The sequence below is a fragment of the Polypterus senegalus genome, chromosome 10, assembly GCF_016835505.1.
Source record: "Polypterus senegalus isolate Bchr_013 chromosome 10, ASM1683550v1, whole genome shotgun sequence".
Classification (NCBI taxonomy): domain Eukaryota; kingdom Metazoa; phylum Chordata; class Cladistia; order Polypteriformes; family Polypteridae; genus Polypterus; species Polypterus senegalus.
Genome location: NC_053163.1, coordinates 29,466,604 through 29,487,148, shown reverse-complemented (window position 1 = coordinate 29,487,148; position 20,545 = coordinate 29,466,604). Strand labels below are relative to the sequence as shown.

Genomic DNA, 20,545 nt, shown 5'->3' with positions numbered 1-20,545 from the left:
GCAGTACTCATGAATATGGTTGTATATGTCAGTCGCTCGCTTCTTATTGTTTCACTGCCTTCTCAATTATATAATGCATGTTTTCTTTAGCGCTTTTTGGAGCTCTTCCTGGTTTTCTATGTACTGCGTGATTACGTGGAAGGAGTGATGATGTCACACGAAACTCCGCCCCCACGGCTTTTGCGCTCAACTCCATTATAGTGAATGGAGAAAAATAGCTTCCAGTTATGACCATTACGCGTAGAATTTCGAAATGAAACCTGCCCAACTTTTGTAAGGAAGCTGTAAGGAATGAACCTGCCAAATTTCAGCCTTCCACCCACACGGGAAGTTGGAGATTTAGTGATGAGTCAGTGAGTGAGTGAGTGAGTGAGTGAGTGAGTGAGTGAGTGAAGGCTTTGCCTTTTATTAGTATAGATTATTATTATTATTATTATTATTGTTGTTGTTGTTATTATTAAACCTTGCCTATAAGCTTGTCAACAAGAGATATGAAAATCCAGTAAAATAAAGAAGCAGTTTTTGGTTGAAAAAGATAAAACAAAGAAACAGTCATTACTCAGTGAGGATGAGGCTATATTGCAATATTCACAGTTTGGATCTTGCCCTGGAAACATTTTAGATTGTTTTAATCAATATATGCGCTTGATGGAAATTTTTAAGTTGAAAAACTGAGTGTGGTGCACATATGGAGCCTGAGTGTATTCTGTACATGGCTGTCTTCAACTCCTTTTCTGAAATGTTAAGTGAAAGTGATGTGTCTATAAGTCAGGGCTGCCTTAACACATGGCCATGCTGGGCAGTTGCCTGGGTGCCCCACGAGCATAGAGACCCCATGCTAATCCATGTATGTTGTGACTTGCTGAGTGGTTGTGTAGGTAGGGGTCCCAGTGCACTGCTTTGCCCGGGGGCCTATAATGCTATTAATAATAATAATAATAATAATTCATTACATTTATATAGCGCAGCCCTGGTATCAGTATGTTTCTAAAATACAGTACATGAGTTGGGCATTGTGAGCACTTCAGTGAACAACTTAAATGCAACTCAAGTAACATAAGATTTTCTCATCAACTTTTCTGATATTTATTATCACTCTTCGACATGAACTAAAATCTAGCAAGTCATCTTTATATATAATACACTCCCTTGGCTGTCCGTTTTTCAGCCCAGGATTTTAAATCACCTGTAGCTCACAAACCGTTTGACCTAGTGACCGGAAATATGGTACACATATACTACGTGAGGTCTATTATCCGCTTTTGGGTGATTATTGACCACCATAGTTATTCTTCTTTTTATTTTATTTTATTTTAGAGTCAACTCTCGGCAGCGGCCAGCAGGGTGGCCGTGCGGCGCATGCGTACCGACGCTGTTCTCATCTCTACCACCTTCGCCGGCACTTCCCCTACCTCTTCATATCTTAATAATTCTTGAGGCAGATTGAAGACATAAGTACCAGCATATGTGAAAAATTAAAGAAAACGTACTAATTGCAACAGAAACTCTGACTTAATCAGTATTAACGCGAAAAGATGCCGACTAAAGAAGAAAAGAAGTGGGCTGCTAGGGTGAAAAAAAGAAGAGCTGCTCAGGAAGCAGCAGGCGCATCAACCTCTGAGCAAACGAATGCTAAACGTATAGAGAAAGAAGATGAAAATTATAAGTCGAGTGTACTGTATTCACTGCATGTTATCGTGCACTCCGCTGTTACTGGTCTTATGCATTATGTTTATTATATCGCTAAAACATGCGGTATTTAAGCACAGATTCGCTTAGAAAAAAAGCTGTGTTCTCTCTATTGATTATTTAGTGCCGACTGTGATGAAAGCAATTCGTCTACATCACCAGTCCAAATAAAAGGAAGTGCCAGTTATTATCCAGAATGTTCTAGAGAAGTCAGCCTAGTTGTTTGAATTACACCACAAGATGGCAGCAGTGTTTTAAATTTCTTAATGGAACATAGCGCCTTCAAATGATTTAACACTATGTAATATTTTTTATAATTTAGAAAACGTATGTAATTGTAAAGTTATTTAATATTTAAACGCGACATTTTAAGTTGATCGAATGAAATCCACATTATAGATGCATTTAATGTGTGCTTGTTCTACCGAAGCTCAGCTCCTCATCACTGAATTTCGCGCTCCGATCGTCCAAATGCCCAACATGACCTCAAAATCTACATACAATGTTTGTTTCTAAATTCTAATATTGTATGAATGAAAAATGTAGACTATACAAACTACATAAAAAATGCCAAGTTAACGTTACGCGTCTGTATTTTTTTTATTTTTATTAATTTAATTGTAATCATTCCATACAAATCAATTAAATTTTACAAAAAGTAGGATTTAGAACACGTCGACCCCCACCCTGACAGAAAGAGCATGGCCAATGGGGTAAAACTTAAGGCTTGTAAACATAACTAAATGAATGAGTTTGATAAGCCAATACGCGTCTCTGTTTGGCTGGCTGATGTGATACGGATCGGATTAAACTGCCGGGCACGATAGTTTACAGATGTTTTAATGTATTGATTTCTATAACTGTTTAGATAAAGTTGAAATAGCATATGTTTTTTTTTCACCGGAGCGTTGCTTTTACAGTTATGGTTTTTCAACCATGTGACTAACCTACTACACACTGTTATTGTTTTATGATGTCTACGTTAAATTTGTAAATGGAGCTGAGCCCACTATTAAGAAAGAAAGTGCTGTTTATATATATATATATATATATATATATATATATATATATATATATATATATATATATATATATATTAACTCCTCGTTGCAATGCTTTCGTTTCTTTTGCAGTTATGCTTTTTCAAGCATGTACAGACTAACCTACAACACAGTTATTGTTTTATGATGTCTACGTTAAATTTGTAAATGGAGCTGAGCCCACTATTAAGAAAGAAAGTGCTGTTTTTTTATATATATATATTTTAACTCCTCGTTGCAATGCTTTTTCATAGGCATTACGATCCGTTACAGCCGTAAAAGACGGCAGCATGAAGTTGAAGTGGGACGTACCCTGTGTGTGACGTCACACAGGAGGCTGTAGAAGGGCGTAGAAATGGCAGGAATACTCGAGAAACAGGAGACTGAGGGTATAAAAGCGCAAAGACGCTCACCTAAACAGACTACCAGGACAAGACGCCGCTCTTCTTCTACTGTCCAAGTGAAGATCTAAGCACTGCTGATTCGACATGTGGTCGTCTTCTCTCTTCCAGCCTTCGTTTAGCACACCGATGGCATTGAGAGTTCCCGTCAGTGCGCTGTGGCCTCAGACGCAGCTCATTTGTGTTCAAATGGAGAATGAAATGGCGAGGCAGATGGACAACATGAGGAGAAGCGCTGACCTGATGAATCAGCTCCAGCATGTCTTACGGAGAGAGACACTTGATGCAGAGACAGCTCCCAGCTCGGCTGCACGTAGAGCACCTTCGTGCAAGGTGGAAAAGGACGGACAGCACTTTTCTACTACTCTGGAGGTGGAAGACTTCACTCCCGAGGAGCTGACAGTTAAACAGGTGGGAAGGAAAGTCCTGTTGAGCGGAAAGAAAGAAAAGAAAGAGGAAAGCGAGGAGGGATCCTACAGCTACAGGTACCAGGAGTTTAGACGAGAGCTCGAGCTGCCAGAAGACGTGAACCCCGAGGAGCTGAGCTGCTCGCTAAACAACGGACAGCTGCGCATCGAAGCACCAAGGATGGCACTGCCCAGTGTGTCCGAGAGAGTGGTGCCCATTAAAAGTGACAACACGGGGTGCATTAAGAGTGGAGAGGAGCAAAAGAAGGAGTGAGGAATGGAAAGGGAATGAGCAAATGTTTCAAGTGGACGTTTCGTAAAAAGATGCAGAAAATTGCCTGCCATTGCATTTCAGTTGTATTTTTGTTTTTCTGAGGCTGTTTTTCCTATTAGAAGTTTTGCCTCTCACCTTTGTAAATGGTATGGGCTTTGTGAGGAGGGAGAAAATAAAAACTTAAGTGTACTTTAAAAAATAAAGTCCTTTTGTAGATAGTTTGTAAAGCACTTTGCAATAGAGAAAAGTTGATATACTGTTTGTGATTACATTTTTCACAATAATTGCATTCTCCTTTCTCCTGTTAATCTTAAAAGATTCTTTTCAGTTATCCATTTTTCAAGTTTATCACATGGATACATGTGCGGGATACATGTGCAGTAAACCTTGCATTTATTTTTTTTTATTTTTTTCCCGAGGCTGTGTTTCCTATTATAACGTTTGCCTGTTGATTTTTGTAAATGGTTTGGGATATATAATTGGGAAAACGTTTATGTTAAAAAATTAATAAAGATGTTACATAAAAACAGAAAATAGTTTGAAAAGATCATTGCAAATAACACAAAGTTGATTTACTTTTTTTGTGGTTGCATTTTTCATAAAAATTGTGTCCTCTATTTTCCTCTTAATCTTTAAAAACAGATTGTGTTCTATTGTACATTTCTGAAGTTCATCAGTTCGTTGTTTGTAAAGTTTCAAATTAACTAATTAATAAAAGTCAGAGCCAAACAGAAACTTGTGAACTGCATACATAAGATGTGTTTGATGTCTTTTGTTAGTTGACAAACAGAGGAATGACAAGTGATAGAATCCAATCTTAATTTATATTGTCTAATGTGTGTTGAGGTTATAATTTAACATTTGAACACAATGTTAAAATGGACAGCAGAAAAGGGCTCTAATGTTTGAGGACTTCAGGAAGAAAACTAATATTCAACCACACAGGGGTTTCAATTGTCTTTCCATGTGTGTGAATATGTGAACACCTTGTGAGAGGCTACTGATGAATGGAGAGTCAAAGTTTGATTCTGTGGTCATCATCTGAACATCACTCATTGTTTCATAGTAAAGTAACACCCAAGGGGAATGCACTAGTGTCTGACACCATATCTGGTTGGTTGTAAACAACTAGGCAAATGTTATGAGGTTCAAAAGCAGTAATTATGTACATATACAAACGTCCATTAATTGGTTTAATTTGATATAGATATATTAAAGTTGAAATTTTAAAAATGTTGTAAGAAATAAATGAAAACCTTAGACAAGGCAGTAGTTCTTAAAAGACCAAGCTCATGCACACATCAACATAGAAGACAAAAGGCAATTACAAATTAACACAGAGGCTAATTTGGTGTTATAATTTAACATAAATGCAAGTCTATGATCTAAAAGTGGGAAGAATATTGAAAGTCCACAAGTCCTGTGGATCACAACATCTGATTCAAGCAGGACCCTGTGTTGATGTTTCCAATGATGTTGCCATGATACACTCCAGAAACCTAAGTTGCTTGCCCAGATAATTCTTAATATGTAAGTCCTGTGCTGTGGAAAATAGACCTGCTGTAGCTTCAGGCTGCGGTTTCAACTGCTCTCCTGCCTTGCCGAATGTTATTTTCTTCCTGTATGGGGGACAGTGCAGCCTGCTTATCATTATGGCTGAGGAGGCACTGTCAGCAGTTGCCTTCAGCACCTGGTCATCACATCACTGGTAGCGACCCTCCGCAGGGCCTTATGACATCTGCTCAAGATGTGTTTTAGTGTCCCTTTCCACATTCGACAGGAAGGAGTATCAGTCTTGCCCCACAGCTGTAGGTTTGCAGGGCTTGGTAAGATGTCATTTACAGCTTGGATTAGGAATTTAATACACTGGGGTTCTACGTGCTAGATGGCCGTCCCAAGTGATTCTTCCATCAATTACACTTTCCCATCTAATCCAAGCTCCCTGCTGCATCATTCCTGCCATTCTGTTGGTTCTTTCCTCATCCATTGCTACAATCACCTCTCCCTGGACAAGCAGTCACCAGTTCTTGCCATAAACCTTGTTGTTCTGAGGCATTGCAAAGTTGGCCAATTCTGACCTTCTCATTGCAACTGACCCACCACAGCCTTGTTCCTCAGTCTTGCTTCAGCCTTCTACGACTCCATAGTGGCAATCCATTTCCTGCCAGTCCAGATCTCAATGCCTGTCCCAGACACATTGGGGTCCAAGGAGTCTCTGTAGTGCACTTTTTCTCTAGAATGGGTGGACTTTTCACATGGCAGGACTATATCCAGTGCAACCATCAGTCTTAATTGTTCTTTAACGGGTTTTGTTTCTTTCTTGTAAGTCCATTTGCTGACAAAAAGTCATTTCATTCTGCAAAACTTTATTTACCTATGCAGTTGGTTTTTTAGGCTAAGAAAATCTCTCTAATCTGTGGAGAAAACTGAAATCTTTAATGTACTGTACTTTAGGATGCCTAGCTGAATACAGACAAATCAAGAAAACTTGAACTTGGCCTATGTGATTGTATGCAGTAAGACTCCTCTTAAAATCCAGAACCTATTCTTATTTTACAAGTCTATTGTCATGTATCCACGGTTGTTAATGGAGCATATTACATACACATCTACATTCAATTGCTAATTTTAAATATACACATGATTGTGTTTTTAGGGAATCAACCTTGTCTGGTCCTATTTAGCCTATTTATTTTGAAGAATGATATCAAGACATCATTGTTTTATTAAATTGTTTTAAATTCCGTGTTTAAAGTAAACCATCCTCTTTTTTCAAAGATTAATTCGGTCCCATTGAATTATATCCAACTCTCTCTTTATCAAGTTCATTAGTGTAACTAGGAAGCTAAGTTGAGCTGCAATACATAAAAAACATTATGGCTGAGGTAGGGAGTGTGTGTGAGTGAGATTTTGAATGGGTGACTACTTGACTGACAGGGAGCTGAAAAGAGGATATAGCTATGCATATGTTTAGAAATGTTTAGAAAATACTGCTTATGGTTTATAAAGCCTTAAATAATCTCGCTCCATCTTATATATCGGAATGCCTGACACGTTATATTCCAAATCGTAACCTTAGATCTTCAAATGAGTGTCTCCTTATAATTCCAAAAGCTAAACTTAAAAGAAGTGGTGAGGCGGCCTTCTGCTGTTATGCACCCAAAATCTGGAATAGCCTGCCAATAGGAATTCGCCAGGCAAATACAGTAGAGCACTTTAAAACACTGCTGAAAACACATTACTTTTACATGGCCTTTTTATAACTTCACTTTAACTTAATACTGATACTCTGTATGTTCAATTCTTCATAATAACTATTCATGGTGGCTCTAAAATCCGTACTGACCCCTACTCTCTCTTCTGTTTCTTTTTCCGGTTTCTTTGTGGTGGCGGCCTGCGCCACCACCACCTACTCAAAGCATCATGATGCTCCAACAATGATGGACTGAAAGCCAGAAGTCTACGTGACCATCATCATCAGGTCCTTCGATGAAAACCCTAAATACAAAGAGGACTGTTTAATTTATGTTAGGTAGATTGCCCAGAGGGGACTGGGCGGTCTCTTGGTCTGGAACCCCTACAGATTTTATTTTTTCTCCAGCCTTTGGAGTTTTTTGTTTTTCTGTCCACCCTGGCCATCGGACCTTACTCTTATTCTATGTTAATTAATGTTGACTTATGTTTATCTTTTATTGTGTCTTCTATTTCTCTATTCATTTTGTAAAGCACTTTGAGCTACATTTTTTTGTATGAATATGTGCTATATAAATAAATGTTGATTGATTGATTGATTGAATGTTGTATGTCAGTAGTCATACAACCTGAGTTTTAGAACGTGTTTTCCACCTGAAGCTATGCACGTTTAACCCAACCAGTATTTGGATGGAAATGGGTTTCTTCTCGAAGAGGTGTTGGTGACACAGGCCATCAGGGAGTGCTTAACCTGTTGTCTGTGTCTGGATACCATAGACCCAGTGCAGTGACAGTGAAATTGTGCTGTGAAAAACTGTGCCGGTCTCATACGGGATTATCGGCAGATCGTAGGCTCACGTGATTGGACAGAATTTGTACGCCCCTCTTTCTCTCTTCACAGCTTGTGGCTCCATTGCGATGTACACAGAAAGGAGTGTGTGGCAAGTATGTCCTGTTAGTCCTAAAGGCCAGTACAGTGCCTGTATAGGTAAAGTAAGGTACGATAATGACAGTAACTCATTAATCCAGTTACATTTTCCTCTTCTGTTTTGTTACACTTGGGACCCTATAAAGTAAGTTGGAGTCTCCAAGATGTAGCCAAGGTTAGCCTATTTGTTAATCCTCTTCTTGCTAAGTATTACTGGGAATGAATACGGAGTGACCCTGTGTTTGGAGGAGGGACAACAAGACAAACCGGTGAGCAATCGAAAATGGATCTATTTTCCTAAATGTGAACAATTTCCATGGATTTTATTTTACACTTAAATCGATTTTACTGAATTACAGTCTACACAAACATAAGACAGGGAAAGGAAATTATTTCACACCATTGAAACACAGGAAAAAAATATTTCATCGTTTAGCCCGCCATGCGCACTCGGCCTCCGTGTTATTAAATCTACATGTGTTTCTGGTGACTGCATTCTGAAACACACACACACACTCTGACACGCACACACACACACACACACACACACATTCACACGGAATATTAACAGATGCTCCTTGACGTCTTTCACTTTAAAATGACATGTTGAGCCCAGACATACAGTATGTTAACAAAGTTTGTAGGCTGCTGGATTTGACGTCTGAGATACAGTGGTGTTCTAACACACCGATTTGTCAGTTTCACAGTGTACACGTTGACAGAACGTTGATGTGATTTTTGCCAAAGTATTTCACCTATGTACTTAAAGAACAGCTCGCAGGTCCTTGCTTAGCTTTTGTCTTTCCAGTGCTTGGGAAGTGAAGGGCGGGCAGTTTGTAAGTGAAGTGGATCGCCCATTCTCTGACGTCACACAGACACAGCTAGCAGCGCGTGGAAAGTACAAGAACAGACAGGAAAGCGGCGACTGCGAGTATATATAAGAGCCCAGGAGCAAATCCTAGGTAGACTGACAACCCGAGACGCTCTGATCCTCCAGCAACCGTAAAGAAGATATCAGTACAGCCGATTCGACATGTGGTCCTCTTCCCTCTTTCAGCCTTCATTCAGCTCGCCCATGACTATCAGAGTTCCCGTCAGTGCCCTGTGGCCTCAGTTGCATATCATCTGTACTCAGATGGAGAATAAAATGGCGAGACAGATGGACAACATGAGGAGAAGCGTAGATCTGATGAATCAGCTGCAGCACGTTTTAGGCAATGAGATCGTTGATGCGGACAAAGTTTCCAGATGGGATGGATGTCGAGCCCCTTTTTGCAAAATGGAGAAGGATGGGCAGAAATTTTCTGCTTCTCTCGATGTGGAAGACTTCACTCCCTAGGAGCTAACAGTCAAACAAGTGGGAAGAAAGGTCTTGCTGAGCGGAAAGAAGGAAAAGAAAGAGGAAAGTGAGGGGGGATCCTACAGCTACAGATACCAGGAGTTCAGACGAGAGCTCGAGCTGCCAGAAGAGGTGAACCCCGAGGAACTGAGCTGCTCCTTAAACAACGGACAGCTGCGCATCGAAGCACCAAGGATGGCACTGCCCAGTGTGCCCGAGAGAGTTGTGTCCATTAAAAGAGAAACCTTGGGATTTGTTAAGAGTGGAGAGGAGCAAAATGAATGCGGAATGGTAGAAGAATGAATGAACATTTGAATTGAGGAGCCTATCCTCAGCTTTTTCATTTGACTCTTAAAATGATGCAGAAGGTTTGGTCAACAATTCAATTTGTTTCAAATGCTGATGGATATGCATTATGTTTTTATTGAGAGCTGTTAACCTTTCAAAAGTTTTTGTTTATTTTTTAAATATATTATTTTTGCAAATAACATATTGAAATGATTTTGCTGAAAGTGTACAGTTTCCATAGTTCTTCTCAATAAATTAAATTTCCTTTTTAACGTTTTTGTATGCTGCTTTTTATTGAGTTCAAGGTTAAGATGAAAAAAAGAGAAGTAATTAATATTTTTGTTTGCTTTTCTGTCCTTTCCAAAATCATCAATTTGTTTGTAATGTGATCAAAAAATTCAGAATTCCAAACTGTTGGCAGTAAAGGGAATCCACAGTTCACTAGATGTTTGCCAATATTTGATTTACTAGGTGGCTGCAAATGACCCTGAGTGAGAATGGACTCTTCAGAGTCTACAGAGCAAACCTCAGTAATTTATAGTAAAAAGATTCAGCAGAGTCCTATTAATATAGAATTTAGTGTAAACAACTTGCATATTTTTTTTTTCTTTTATATTTTGCGGGTGGCACGGTGGCGCAGAGGTAGTGCTGCTGCATTGCAGTTAGGAGTTGCATGCTCTCCCTGTGTCTGTGTGGGTTTCCTCCGGGCGCTCCGGTTTCCTCCCACAGTCCAAAGACATGCAGTTTAGGTGGATTGGCGATTCTACATTGGCCCTAGTGTGTGCTTGGTGCGTGGGTGTGTTTGTGTGTGTCCTGCGGTGGGTTGGCACCCTGCCCAGAATTGGTTCCTGCCTTGTGCCCTGTGTTGGCTGGGATTGGCTCCAGCAGACCCCCGTGACCCTATGTTCAGATTCAGCGGGTTGGATAATGGATGGATGGATGTAATTTTGCTAGTGATGGTCAACCCATTAGGTGAAATAGGGGGCAACCTAGGGTTCAATCGTTGGGGGTATGCCGATTCAGGAAGATATTCTCTGTTTGTTTCGGGCTTTGCATGCTGTGTTCAATGTGCAGCTTTCTTTAATCAGGAATAAAATATTTTCTGTTTTTTTTCTAAAGCAATGCCACTATGATTTTTGAATTCAGAGCCCTCCTTTTATGGAAATGATCATGTATGGTTTATGAGTGACCAAAGAGAAGAGAATCTCCCCAAAATATTAACAGTCTTTGCTTGGTCTCATGTCACTGTTGTCCAATGTGTTGAGTGGATATTTATGGGTCCAGTTACCAACTCCATGAAGGAAGGTGTTTTATCATCAAGATCATCTGGACATGTACCAGGGTGGTGCTCTTTTGCAATCTAAACCCATGACTGCCACAACACCTTTAACAAGGCCTGAAACAAGTGTTCCTACACATCCCTGTGGTGATAGTGGGCTGTGCAAGTGGTGACTTATGTGTTCAAAATAAAATAAAAATAAAAGTTTTTGATGGGTGGGCCTATTGTCTTCACTTTATCATTTCCATTCATCCATCCATTCATCCATCCAGTTTCTTAACCCTCTTATGCAGGAAAAAGTCATATGGAAGCTGGAGCCTATAACTGAAATAACTGTGCACAGAACAGGGACAAAACCTAGACAGGACATGAATCTGTCACAGGGGGAACACACAAACAAACGCACACACACATACTGTACATAGACATACAAATATAGAATAGCAGCAACTTTAACAGTGGTGTCTCATCTAACTTGGATTTCTTTCGACTTTGCAAGGAAACTGGAGCACCTGGAGGAAATGTAGGCAGGGACTTGGGATGCATTTTTGTCAGCGACTTCAGGTGCAGGGATAACTAAGGGTTCTTTATGTTCATTATTAAACAGGCCGCTTAGAAAGAGTTTCCAAAAACACATAGAAAGCATCATTAATTGGCTCGTAAATTGTTAATTTTCATAATATTTGAGGAAATGCATCTTAGTGCCATAATCATACTTGGAATTCTGGAGTAACCAGGTAACAGCACTAATGTCTGTGCCACCACACAGCACTGACTAAATATATTTCGTTGTTAAGTGAAAAATATACTTAAACTTTGGTGAGAGTGAAAACAGATAGTGTGCAGTTTATAATGTTTAGATCCCCAGTGGTGCTCCTTCCTCTTCAACATTGTACGAATTTTGAGGGTAAATAATAAAAGTGAAGGAACTCTCTAATCATTAGATATCTGAGAGATGAAATGCTTTTGTTCTTCTGTGGTATGGTATGCTATTCAAATAAATGTCCTGCCTCCATTATGTGAAATGTTCTAAAACTCACTTTGTGTGATAATGTGGATACTGAGAGCTACAGTGGCAGGTTATCATACCTCACACAAGAGACTATGTCTGCTATACTTTGAAATGCAGTCTCTCTCAAATGTCGTGGGATTTTCCTTATTGCTCACACTTATTATTATTATTATTATTATTATTATTATTATTATTATTATTATTATTAAACCTTTGCCTATAAGCTTGTCAACAAGTGATATGAAAATCCAATAAAATAAAGAAACAGTCTTTGTTTGAAAAAGATAAACCAAAGCCACAGTCATTACTCAGTGAGGATGAAGCTAGATTGCCATATTCACAGTTTGGTTCTTCTCCTGGAAACATTTTAGATTGTTTAAATCGGGATATATGAGCTCGATAGAAAACTGTAAGTAGAAAAACTGAGTGTGTTGCGCATATGGAGCCTGAGTGTATTCTGTACATGGCTGTCTTCCACTCCTTTTCTGAAATGTTAAGTGAAAGTGATGTATCTATCAGTCAGGGATGTCTTAATGCATGGGCACGCTGGGCAGTTTCCTGCAGACCCCACGAGCAAGGAGGCCCCATGCTAATCCATGTATGTTGTGACTTGCTGAGTGGATGTGTATGTAGGGGTCCCAGTGCACTGCGTTGCCCGGGGGCCTATAATGCTATTAAGACAGCCCTGTTATCAGTATATTGCTAAAATACATGAGTTGGGCATTGTGAGCATATCAGTGAACAAATTAAATGGATTTTGCAAGTCAAGTGACATGAGATTTTCTCATTAATATTTGTGATATTTATTGTCATTCTTCAACCTTAACCAAAATCTAGCAAATCATCTTCTAAACTAAAAAATACGATACCGTGCATGTCCTTTTGTCTGTGAGGGATTTTAAATCACCTGTACCTGAAAAACCGTTTGACCCAGTGACCTGAAATTTGGTACACATATACTATATGACGTCTACTGTCTGCTTTTGGGTGATGATTGACCTTCAAAGTTATTCGTCTTTTTCATTTTAGTTTATTTTGTTGTAGAATCAACTTCTGGTAGTTGTCAGCAGGGCGGCCGTGCGGCGCATGCGTACAGAAGATGTTCTCATATATACCACCGCCTTCACTTCCCTTATCTCTTCATATCTTAATAATTCTTGAGGCAGATTTAAGACTTAAGTGCCACCTTAAGTGAAAAATTTACGAAAACGTACTAAGCAATTGCAACAGAACCTCTGACTTAATCAACATTAACGCGAAAAGATGCCGACTAAAGAAGAGAAGAAGTGGGCCGCTAGGGTGGAAAAAAGATGAGCAGCTTATGAAACAGCAAGCGCATCAACACCTGAGCAAACGAATGCTAAACTTACAGAGAAAGACGATGAAAACTATAAGTCGAGTGTACTGTATTTACTGCACGTTATCGTGCACTCCGCCGTTACTGGTCTTTCAATAATGCATTATGTTAATAATCTCTAAAACATGTGGTATTTGTGGACAGATTCGCTTAGATAAAAAAGCTGTGTTCTCTCTATAGATTATTTAGTGCCGACTGTGATGTAAGCAATAATTCGTCTACACCACCTGTCCAAATAAGAGGAAGGGAAGTGCCGGTTACTCAGAAAGTAATAACTAGTCATCTAATTGTTTTAATTGCACCACAAGATGGCAGCAGTGTTTCAAATTTCTTAATAGAACATAGCGCCTTCAAATGATTTAACACTATGTAATATTCCTTATCATTTAGAAAACGTATATAATTGTAAAGTTATTTTAATTTAAAGCGACACTTTTAAGTTGATCGAATGATATCCACATCATGGGTACATTTAATTTGTGCCAGAGCTACCGAAGCTCAACTCATGTACATCCACTGATTTTGAGCCCTTTGCGCTCCGCTGGTCCAAAGACCCAACATGACCCCAAAATCTACATACAATGTCTGTTTCTAAATTCTAATATTGTATGAATGTGAAAAAAGTAAACTATACAAAAAAAAAAAAAAAATGCCAAGTTAACATTACGCGTGTGTATTTTTGATTGGCTGATGTGAAAAGGATCGAATTAAATTGCCTGACACGATAGTTTACACATTTTTTAATGTATTGATTTCTATAAACACTTAGATAAAATTTGAAATAGCATTTTGTGTGTGTGTTTTTTTTTTTATTGGAGCGTTTCTTTTGCAGCTATGCTTTTTCAAGCATGTACAGACTAACCTACAACACAGTTATTGTTTTATGATGTCTACGTTAAATTTGTAAATGGAGCTGAGCCCACTATTGAGAAAGAAAGTGCTGTTTTATATATATATATATATATATATATATATATATATATATATATATATATATATATATATATATATATATATATATATATATATATATATTAACTCCTCGTTGCAATGCTTTTTCATAGGCATTACGCTCCGTTAAAGCCGTAAAAGACGGCAGCCTGAAGTTGAAGTGGGACGTACCCCGTCTGTGACGTCACACAGGAGACTGTAGAAGGGCGTAGAAATGGCAGGAATACTCGAGAAACAGGAGACTGAGGGTATAAAAGTGGAAAAGCGCTCACCTAAACAGACAACCTGGACAAGACGCCGCTGTTCTTCCACTATCCAAGTGAAGATCTAAGCACTGCTGATTCGACATGTGGTCGTCTTCTCTCTTCCAGCCTTCGTTTAGCACACCGATGGCATTGAGAGTTCCCGTCAGTGCGCTGTGGCCTCAGTCGCAGCTCATTTGTGTTCAAATGGAGAATGAAATGGCGAGGCAGATGGACAACATGAGGAGAAGCGCTGACCTGATGAATCAGCTCCAGCATGTCTTACGGAGAGAGGTCCTTGATACGGACAAAGTTCCAAGATCGGCTGCACGTGGAGCACCTTCGTGCAAGGTGGAGAAGGACGGACAGCACTTTTATGCTACTCTAGAGGTGGAAGACTTCACTCCCGAGGAGCTGACAGTTAAACAGGTTGGAAGGAAAGTCCTGTTGAGCGGAAAGAAGGAAAAGAAAGAGGAAAGCGAGGAGGGATCCTACAGCTACAGGTACCAGGAGTTCAGACGAGAGCTCGAGCTGCCAGAAGACGTGAACCCCGAGGAGCTGAGCTGCTCGCTAAACAACGGACAGCTGCGCATTGAAGCACCAAGGAAGGCACTGCCCAGTGTGCCCGAGAGAGTGGTGCCCATTAAAAGTGACGTTTCGGGGCGCCTTAAGAATGGAGAGGAGGAGTGAGAAGTGGGATCAAAGAAATTATTGAATCTTTGAATGGACGAGTTTTTCCAGTCGACATTTCATGAAATGATGCAGAAAGGTTTCTGTCATTGTGTTTGTTTAAAATGCTGGCTACTTATGAAGTAAACTTTGCATTTCATTTATATGCTTTTCCTAAGGCTGTTTTCTATCAAAAGGTCTTCCTCTGACCGTTGTAAATGGTACGGGATTTGTGATGGGTTGAAAATGAAAGGAAAAGTGAACGTTAAAAAAAATAAATAGATGTTATGTACTTAGTTTGAGAAGTTCATTTCAATAAAATGTTGATTTACTTTTTTTTGTGGTTGCATGTTTCAGAATAAATATGTCCTCCATTCTCTTAATCTTTAAAAGTAGATTGCTTTCATGTTATCCATTTCTTAATTTCCTCACTTCATTGTTTGTAAAGGTTCAGACTAGTTAATAAATGTCAGTGTCAAGGTGAATCTTGTGTACGATATTCATCAGATGTGCCTAATTTTGTTATTTTTTTTAAGGGAAAAGACAGTGGAATGACAAGTGAAGAAATGCAATCTAATTTACAGTATATTGTCTAATGTGAGTCTAATGTATAATTTAATATTAGAACCCAGTGTTAACATGAACAGCAGAAGAAAATTCTTACCTTTAAGGAATTAAGGAATAAGACCAATACTCAACCAGACAGGGCTTTCATTTGTCTCTCCATGTGGGTTTGAACACCATGCGAGAGGCTGCTAATGAATGGCGAGTCAACAGTCGTTTCTGTCGTCAACGTTTGACCCTCACTCTGTGCTTCATAGGAAAGTAATGTTGATGTGTAATGCGCTAGTGTCTATCACCAAATTTATTGTGTGTAAAGAAATTTACAAATGGTTTGAAGTTTGAGGAGATGGGGAGAGTATTCAAAGTCCAGAAGACCTGTAGATCACAAGATCAGATTACAAGCAGGTCTCTGCATCTCATTAGGTGGCAGTTCCTCGTCCAGTGACATTATCACTCTAAATTGTTATTTAATGGGTTATGTTTTTACTTGTAAAACCATTGCTTGGAAAAAAAAAACATTTCTTCATGCTAAGCATTGTTGTCAGCCTAGCACAATAATAACCTGAAGTATATGTGTGTTCATGAAACAGGAGTCAGTTTGAAATCAAGAACTCAAGAGTATTTCATAAATCTGTTTTGATCTATACACAGTTATTCAATCATGTTATATACAGATCTACATTAAAGTGTTTTTTGAAACTTACAATTTTTTGGGAACCAACCATGTTCAATCTGGCATGTTTATTTTAGAGAATGATACCAAAAATGTCATTTTTTATTAAATGATTTCAAATTATTATTTTTAGTAATGAATGTAAACCATTCCCTTTTCTCATAACATTATTTCACTGCTGCCATATACATTTTCTCTTTAGCCTCAATTACTAAATGAAAATAGAAAAAAGCTGTAAAATGAGTATTCACATGATTTAGTTTGGTTTTCAAACTTTCTGTATTAGAAATCTCAAAATTGTTAAATTTACTCTAATAAGAAAATTTTAATTGTGTCTCACATCAGCTATTGTACTTCAGAGTTTTAAAAAATAACAGCACAGATGAAATTTGACTTTAAAATATGTTGGTAGAATTTTATTTAAAGTGTTATTTACTATATTTACACTTGAATATGTTATATTGTTATATTATTAACAAGGTACTACCACAGCACGGGAACTTAAGTTAATTTTGGTATAGTTATGTAAATAATATTTTATTCCAGTCCACTTTATTTGAATTAACATTTACCAGCTGTTCCCCGTGGCTCCATTCGCATAGAAGTTAAACAGGACAAACTTTAAAATAAATAAACAAAAAGGTATCATTATAGGTAATTGGAGTCAAGGTTGTGGTAATGTGCCTCACTGGCATTACCAGCAATAGAAAAAAAAATAGTTTTGTGTCCTCTACAGGGTTATTAGAGAGGCATTTGATGGAAAAAATGGACAAAAAGTATGAGGAGTAAAATCTTGTCTTTTTGTCCATTTACAAAGTGCAGAGGGACAGCTTAGCTGATTATATGAGCGCTTCTGGGGAGCGTTGCTGTGGGTCTCGTGTAGAGTGAAAAGACGGCTTTGCCTTTGACCGGCCAGGATGGGGTTATCTGGTTTCCACTCTTGCGTGTGTCTCCCACGACCTCAAATCATATTAAGGAATATCATCTATTGTTAAATTCTTCTCCGTACTTGTAATATATTTATTTTTATATTTTATTGAGGATTACTTGTGTTCTGTTCTGTGTATTGTATTGTATTGTATTGACCCTCTTCTTTTTGACACCCACTGCACGCCCAACCTACCTGGAAAGGGGTCTATTTTTTAAATGACTTTCCCAAGGTTTTTTCAATTTTTTTGGCTTTTTTGGGGAGTCTTTCCTTGTCTTCTTAGAGAGTTGAGGCTGCATGTCTGTCAAGAGGCAAGGCCTGTTAAAGCCCATGGTGGCACTTCTTGTATGATTTTGGGCTAAACAAAAATAAATTGCATTGTATAACTGTAGAAGAGTAAGAGAAAGTGCGAGGCGTTTTAATATCGGCTTGCAGCTTATGAAAGAGATCCCGTATCTACAATATTCTTGGCAGTAGCTCAGGGAAGGGATAAAAAACAAGTGCTTACTTTTAGTTTTAGGAGAGAAGCGCAGTTGCGTCTCAACGGCCGGCACAGCTATGTGCATGTGTGCCGGCTGCTCCTATTTTGTCCAGCTGAAGTTGTGATGTAAATGTAAATGTAAGTATTTACAATGTAAATAGTAAGGTGGAAAGATTTAATACTAAAGTGAGAGCTGCTGTTGACAGGGTTGCACCTGAAAAGACAGTGAAAAAATCTTCTAGCATTGTTATACCATGGAAGACCCAAAGAGTGTCTGATTTAAAGAGAACATGCCACAGAGCTGAGCGTAAATGGAGGAAGACTAAACTAACTGTCCACTATGAAATATTAAAAGTCAAAATAACAGAATACAATAACACTGTTATAACAATCCCAGAGTCTTATTTTCTACAATCGATCGCCTGCTAAACCCAGGTAGCTCAAAGGAATGCCTCCTAAGTGCTTCCAGTGAAACCTGTGAGGCTGTCGCTGTATTTTTCAATCAAAAAATTAATGATATTAGAAATAACATAGTATATCTCTCCAACACTAAGGATCCTCCTAAACCCCAGCATCCTGTTATAAACAAATTAAACTCTTTCACTAGGATAGATTTACCTGATTTAAAGAAAATAATCTCTCAATTAAAACCCTCCACCTGCGTCCTTGACCCGATACCAACAAGGTTTTTCAAAGAAGTATCAGGCGTGCTAATTGATAATGTTCTGGACATAGTAAATTCGTCACTAGATACGGGGGTCTTCCCAGACTGTCTTAAGACTGCTGTAGTTAAACCCCTTCTTAAGAAACATAATCTGACCCTCGCTCTTGAAAATTTTAGACCCATCTCTAACCTGCCTTTCTTAAGTAAAGTTCTGGAGAAGGCAGTCATTATGCAGTTAAATGACCACCTAAATAAACATGCTATTCTTGATAAATTTCAGTCGGGTTTTAGAACAAATCACAGCACAGAAACTGCACTCGTTAAAGTAGTAAATGACTTGCGGGTAAATGCAGACAGAGGCCATTTATCTGTTCTCATCCTCTTAGATCTGAGTGCTGCATTTGACACCATTGATCACAACATTCTTAGAAATCGCCTTAGTCAATGGGTGGGCCTCTCTGGCACGGTCTTAAATTGGTTTGAATCCTACCTGACAGGGAGAAAATTTTTTGTTAGTTGTGGTAATTACAACTCGAAGACACATGATATTCAATATGGTGTTCCACAAGGCTCTATCCTGGGTCCGCTGTTATTCTCAATCTACATGCTTCCGTTAGGTCAGATTATCTCAGGGCACAACGTGAGCTACCACAGCTATGCTGATGACACACAGCTGTACTTATCAATAGCACCTGATGACCCGATTCTATTGATTCACTAACAAAATGTCTGACTAGTATCTCAGAATGGATGAATAGTAATTTTCTCAAGTTAAATAAAGAGAAACTGAAATTTTAGTGATCAGCAATAATGGATACAATGAGGCTATTAGAAATAAACTGGATACATTAGGATTAAAAGTCAAGACAGAGGTAAAAAGCTTAGGGGTGATTGTTGACTGTAATCTGAATTTTAAATCACATATTAATCAGATCATTAGGACAGCATTTTTTCACTTAAGAAACATAAGTAAAGTTAGACCTCTTATATCACTGAAAGATGCTGAGAAATTAGTTCACGCGTTTGTTTTCAGTCGACTAGATTACTGTAATGCACTCCTCTCAGGACTACCCAAAAAAGATATAAATCGTTTGCAACTAGTGCAGAATGCAGCTGCTAGAATCCTAACTAGGAAAAGAAAATCCGAGCACATTTCTCCAGTTTTGATGTCACTACACTGGTTACCTGTGTCATTCAGGATTGACTTTAAAATTCTGCTTATGGTTTATAAAGCCTTAAATAATCTCGCCCCATCTTATATATCGGAATGTCTGACACCTTATATTCCAAATCGTAACCTCAGATCCTCAAATGAGTGTCTCCTTAGAATTCCAAGAACAAAACTTAAAAGAAGTGGTGAGGCGGCCTTCTGCTGCTATGCACCTAAAATCTGGAATAGCCTGCCAATAGGAATTCGCCAGGCTGATACAGTAGAGCACTTTAAAACACTGCTGAAAACACATTACTTTAACTTGGCCTTTCTATAACTTCATTTTAATCGTAATTTAACTTAATCCTGATACTCCATATGTTCAATCTCCTCAAAATAACTATTCATGGTGGCTCTAAAATCGGTACTGACCCCTACTCTCTTTTCTGTTTCTTTTTCCGGTTTCTCAAAGCTTCATGATGCTCAAACAATGATGGACGGATTAAAAGGCAGAAGTCTACGTGACCATCATCATCATCAAGCCCTTCCGTGAGAATCCTAAATCCAAAGAGGACTGTTTCATTTATATTAGGTAGAATGCCCAGAGGGGCCTGGGCGGTCTCATGGTCTGGAATCCCTACAGATTTTATTTTTTCTCCAGCTGTCTGGAGTTTTTTGTTTTTCTGTCCCCCCTGGCCATTGAACCTTACTCTTATTCGATGTTAATGTTGATTTATTTTGTTTTATAATTGTGTCTTTCATTTTTCTATTCTTTAATATGTAAAGCACTTTGAGCTACTGTTTGTATGAAAATGTGCTATATAAATAAATGTTGTTGTTGTTGTTGTTGTTGTGATCTCAGTTTTTAATCAACGCCCAGAGCTTGTGGTCATAGGTGTGGATAGGGATACAGATTGACTGGATTTGTCTGAGGATTTAGCAACTACCTCAACACCATGAAATGGTACAAAGTCCCAAAATCTGTTTCTGCTACTCTGTTTTACTGGTCAGTTTCAC

The 20,545-nt window shown here is 38.6% G+C and overlaps 2 protein-coding genes and 1 pseudogene across 2 annotated transcripts; all 3 read left to right on the top strand.

Moving 5' to 3' along the window:
* The first annotated feature begins 3,084 nt into the window (after window positions 1–3,084).
* Window positions 3,085–4,581, top strand: LOC120536209 (heat shock protein beta-11-like). Its single transcript, XM_039764547.1, has one exon. It carries the CDS (start codon window positions 3,218–3,220, stop codon window positions 3,809–3,811), a length of 594 nt encoding a protein of 197 aa, XP_039620481.1. The 5' UTR covers window positions 3,085–3,217; the 3' UTR covers window positions 3,812–4,581.
* A 4,251-nt stretch (window positions 4,582–8,832) lies between these two features.
* LOC120536208 lies at window positions 8,833–9,660 on the top strand (annotated as a pseudogene).
* Window positions 9,661–14,371: 4,711 nt separating this feature from the next.
* LOC120537002 (heat shock protein beta-11-like) lies at window positions 14,372–15,764 on the top strand. Its single transcript, XM_039765591.1, has one exon. It carries the CDS (start codon window positions 14,505–14,507, stop codon window positions 15,087–15,089), a length of 585 nt encoding a protein of 194 aa, XP_039621525.1. The 5' UTR covers window positions 14,372–14,504; the 3' UTR covers window positions 15,090–15,764.
* Window positions 15,765–20,545: the final 4,781 nt, after the last annotated feature.

Bases quoted from the DNA above. Each gene is read 5' to 3' on its own strand.
- LOC120536209 (XM_039764547.1), top strand. From the start codon at position 3,218: ATGTGGTCGTCTTCTCTCTTCCAGCCTTCGTTTAGCACACCGATGGCA.
- LOC120537002 (XM_039765591.1), top strand. From the start codon at position 14,505: ATGTGGTCGTCTTCTCTCTTCCAGCCTTCGTTTAGCACACCGATGGCA.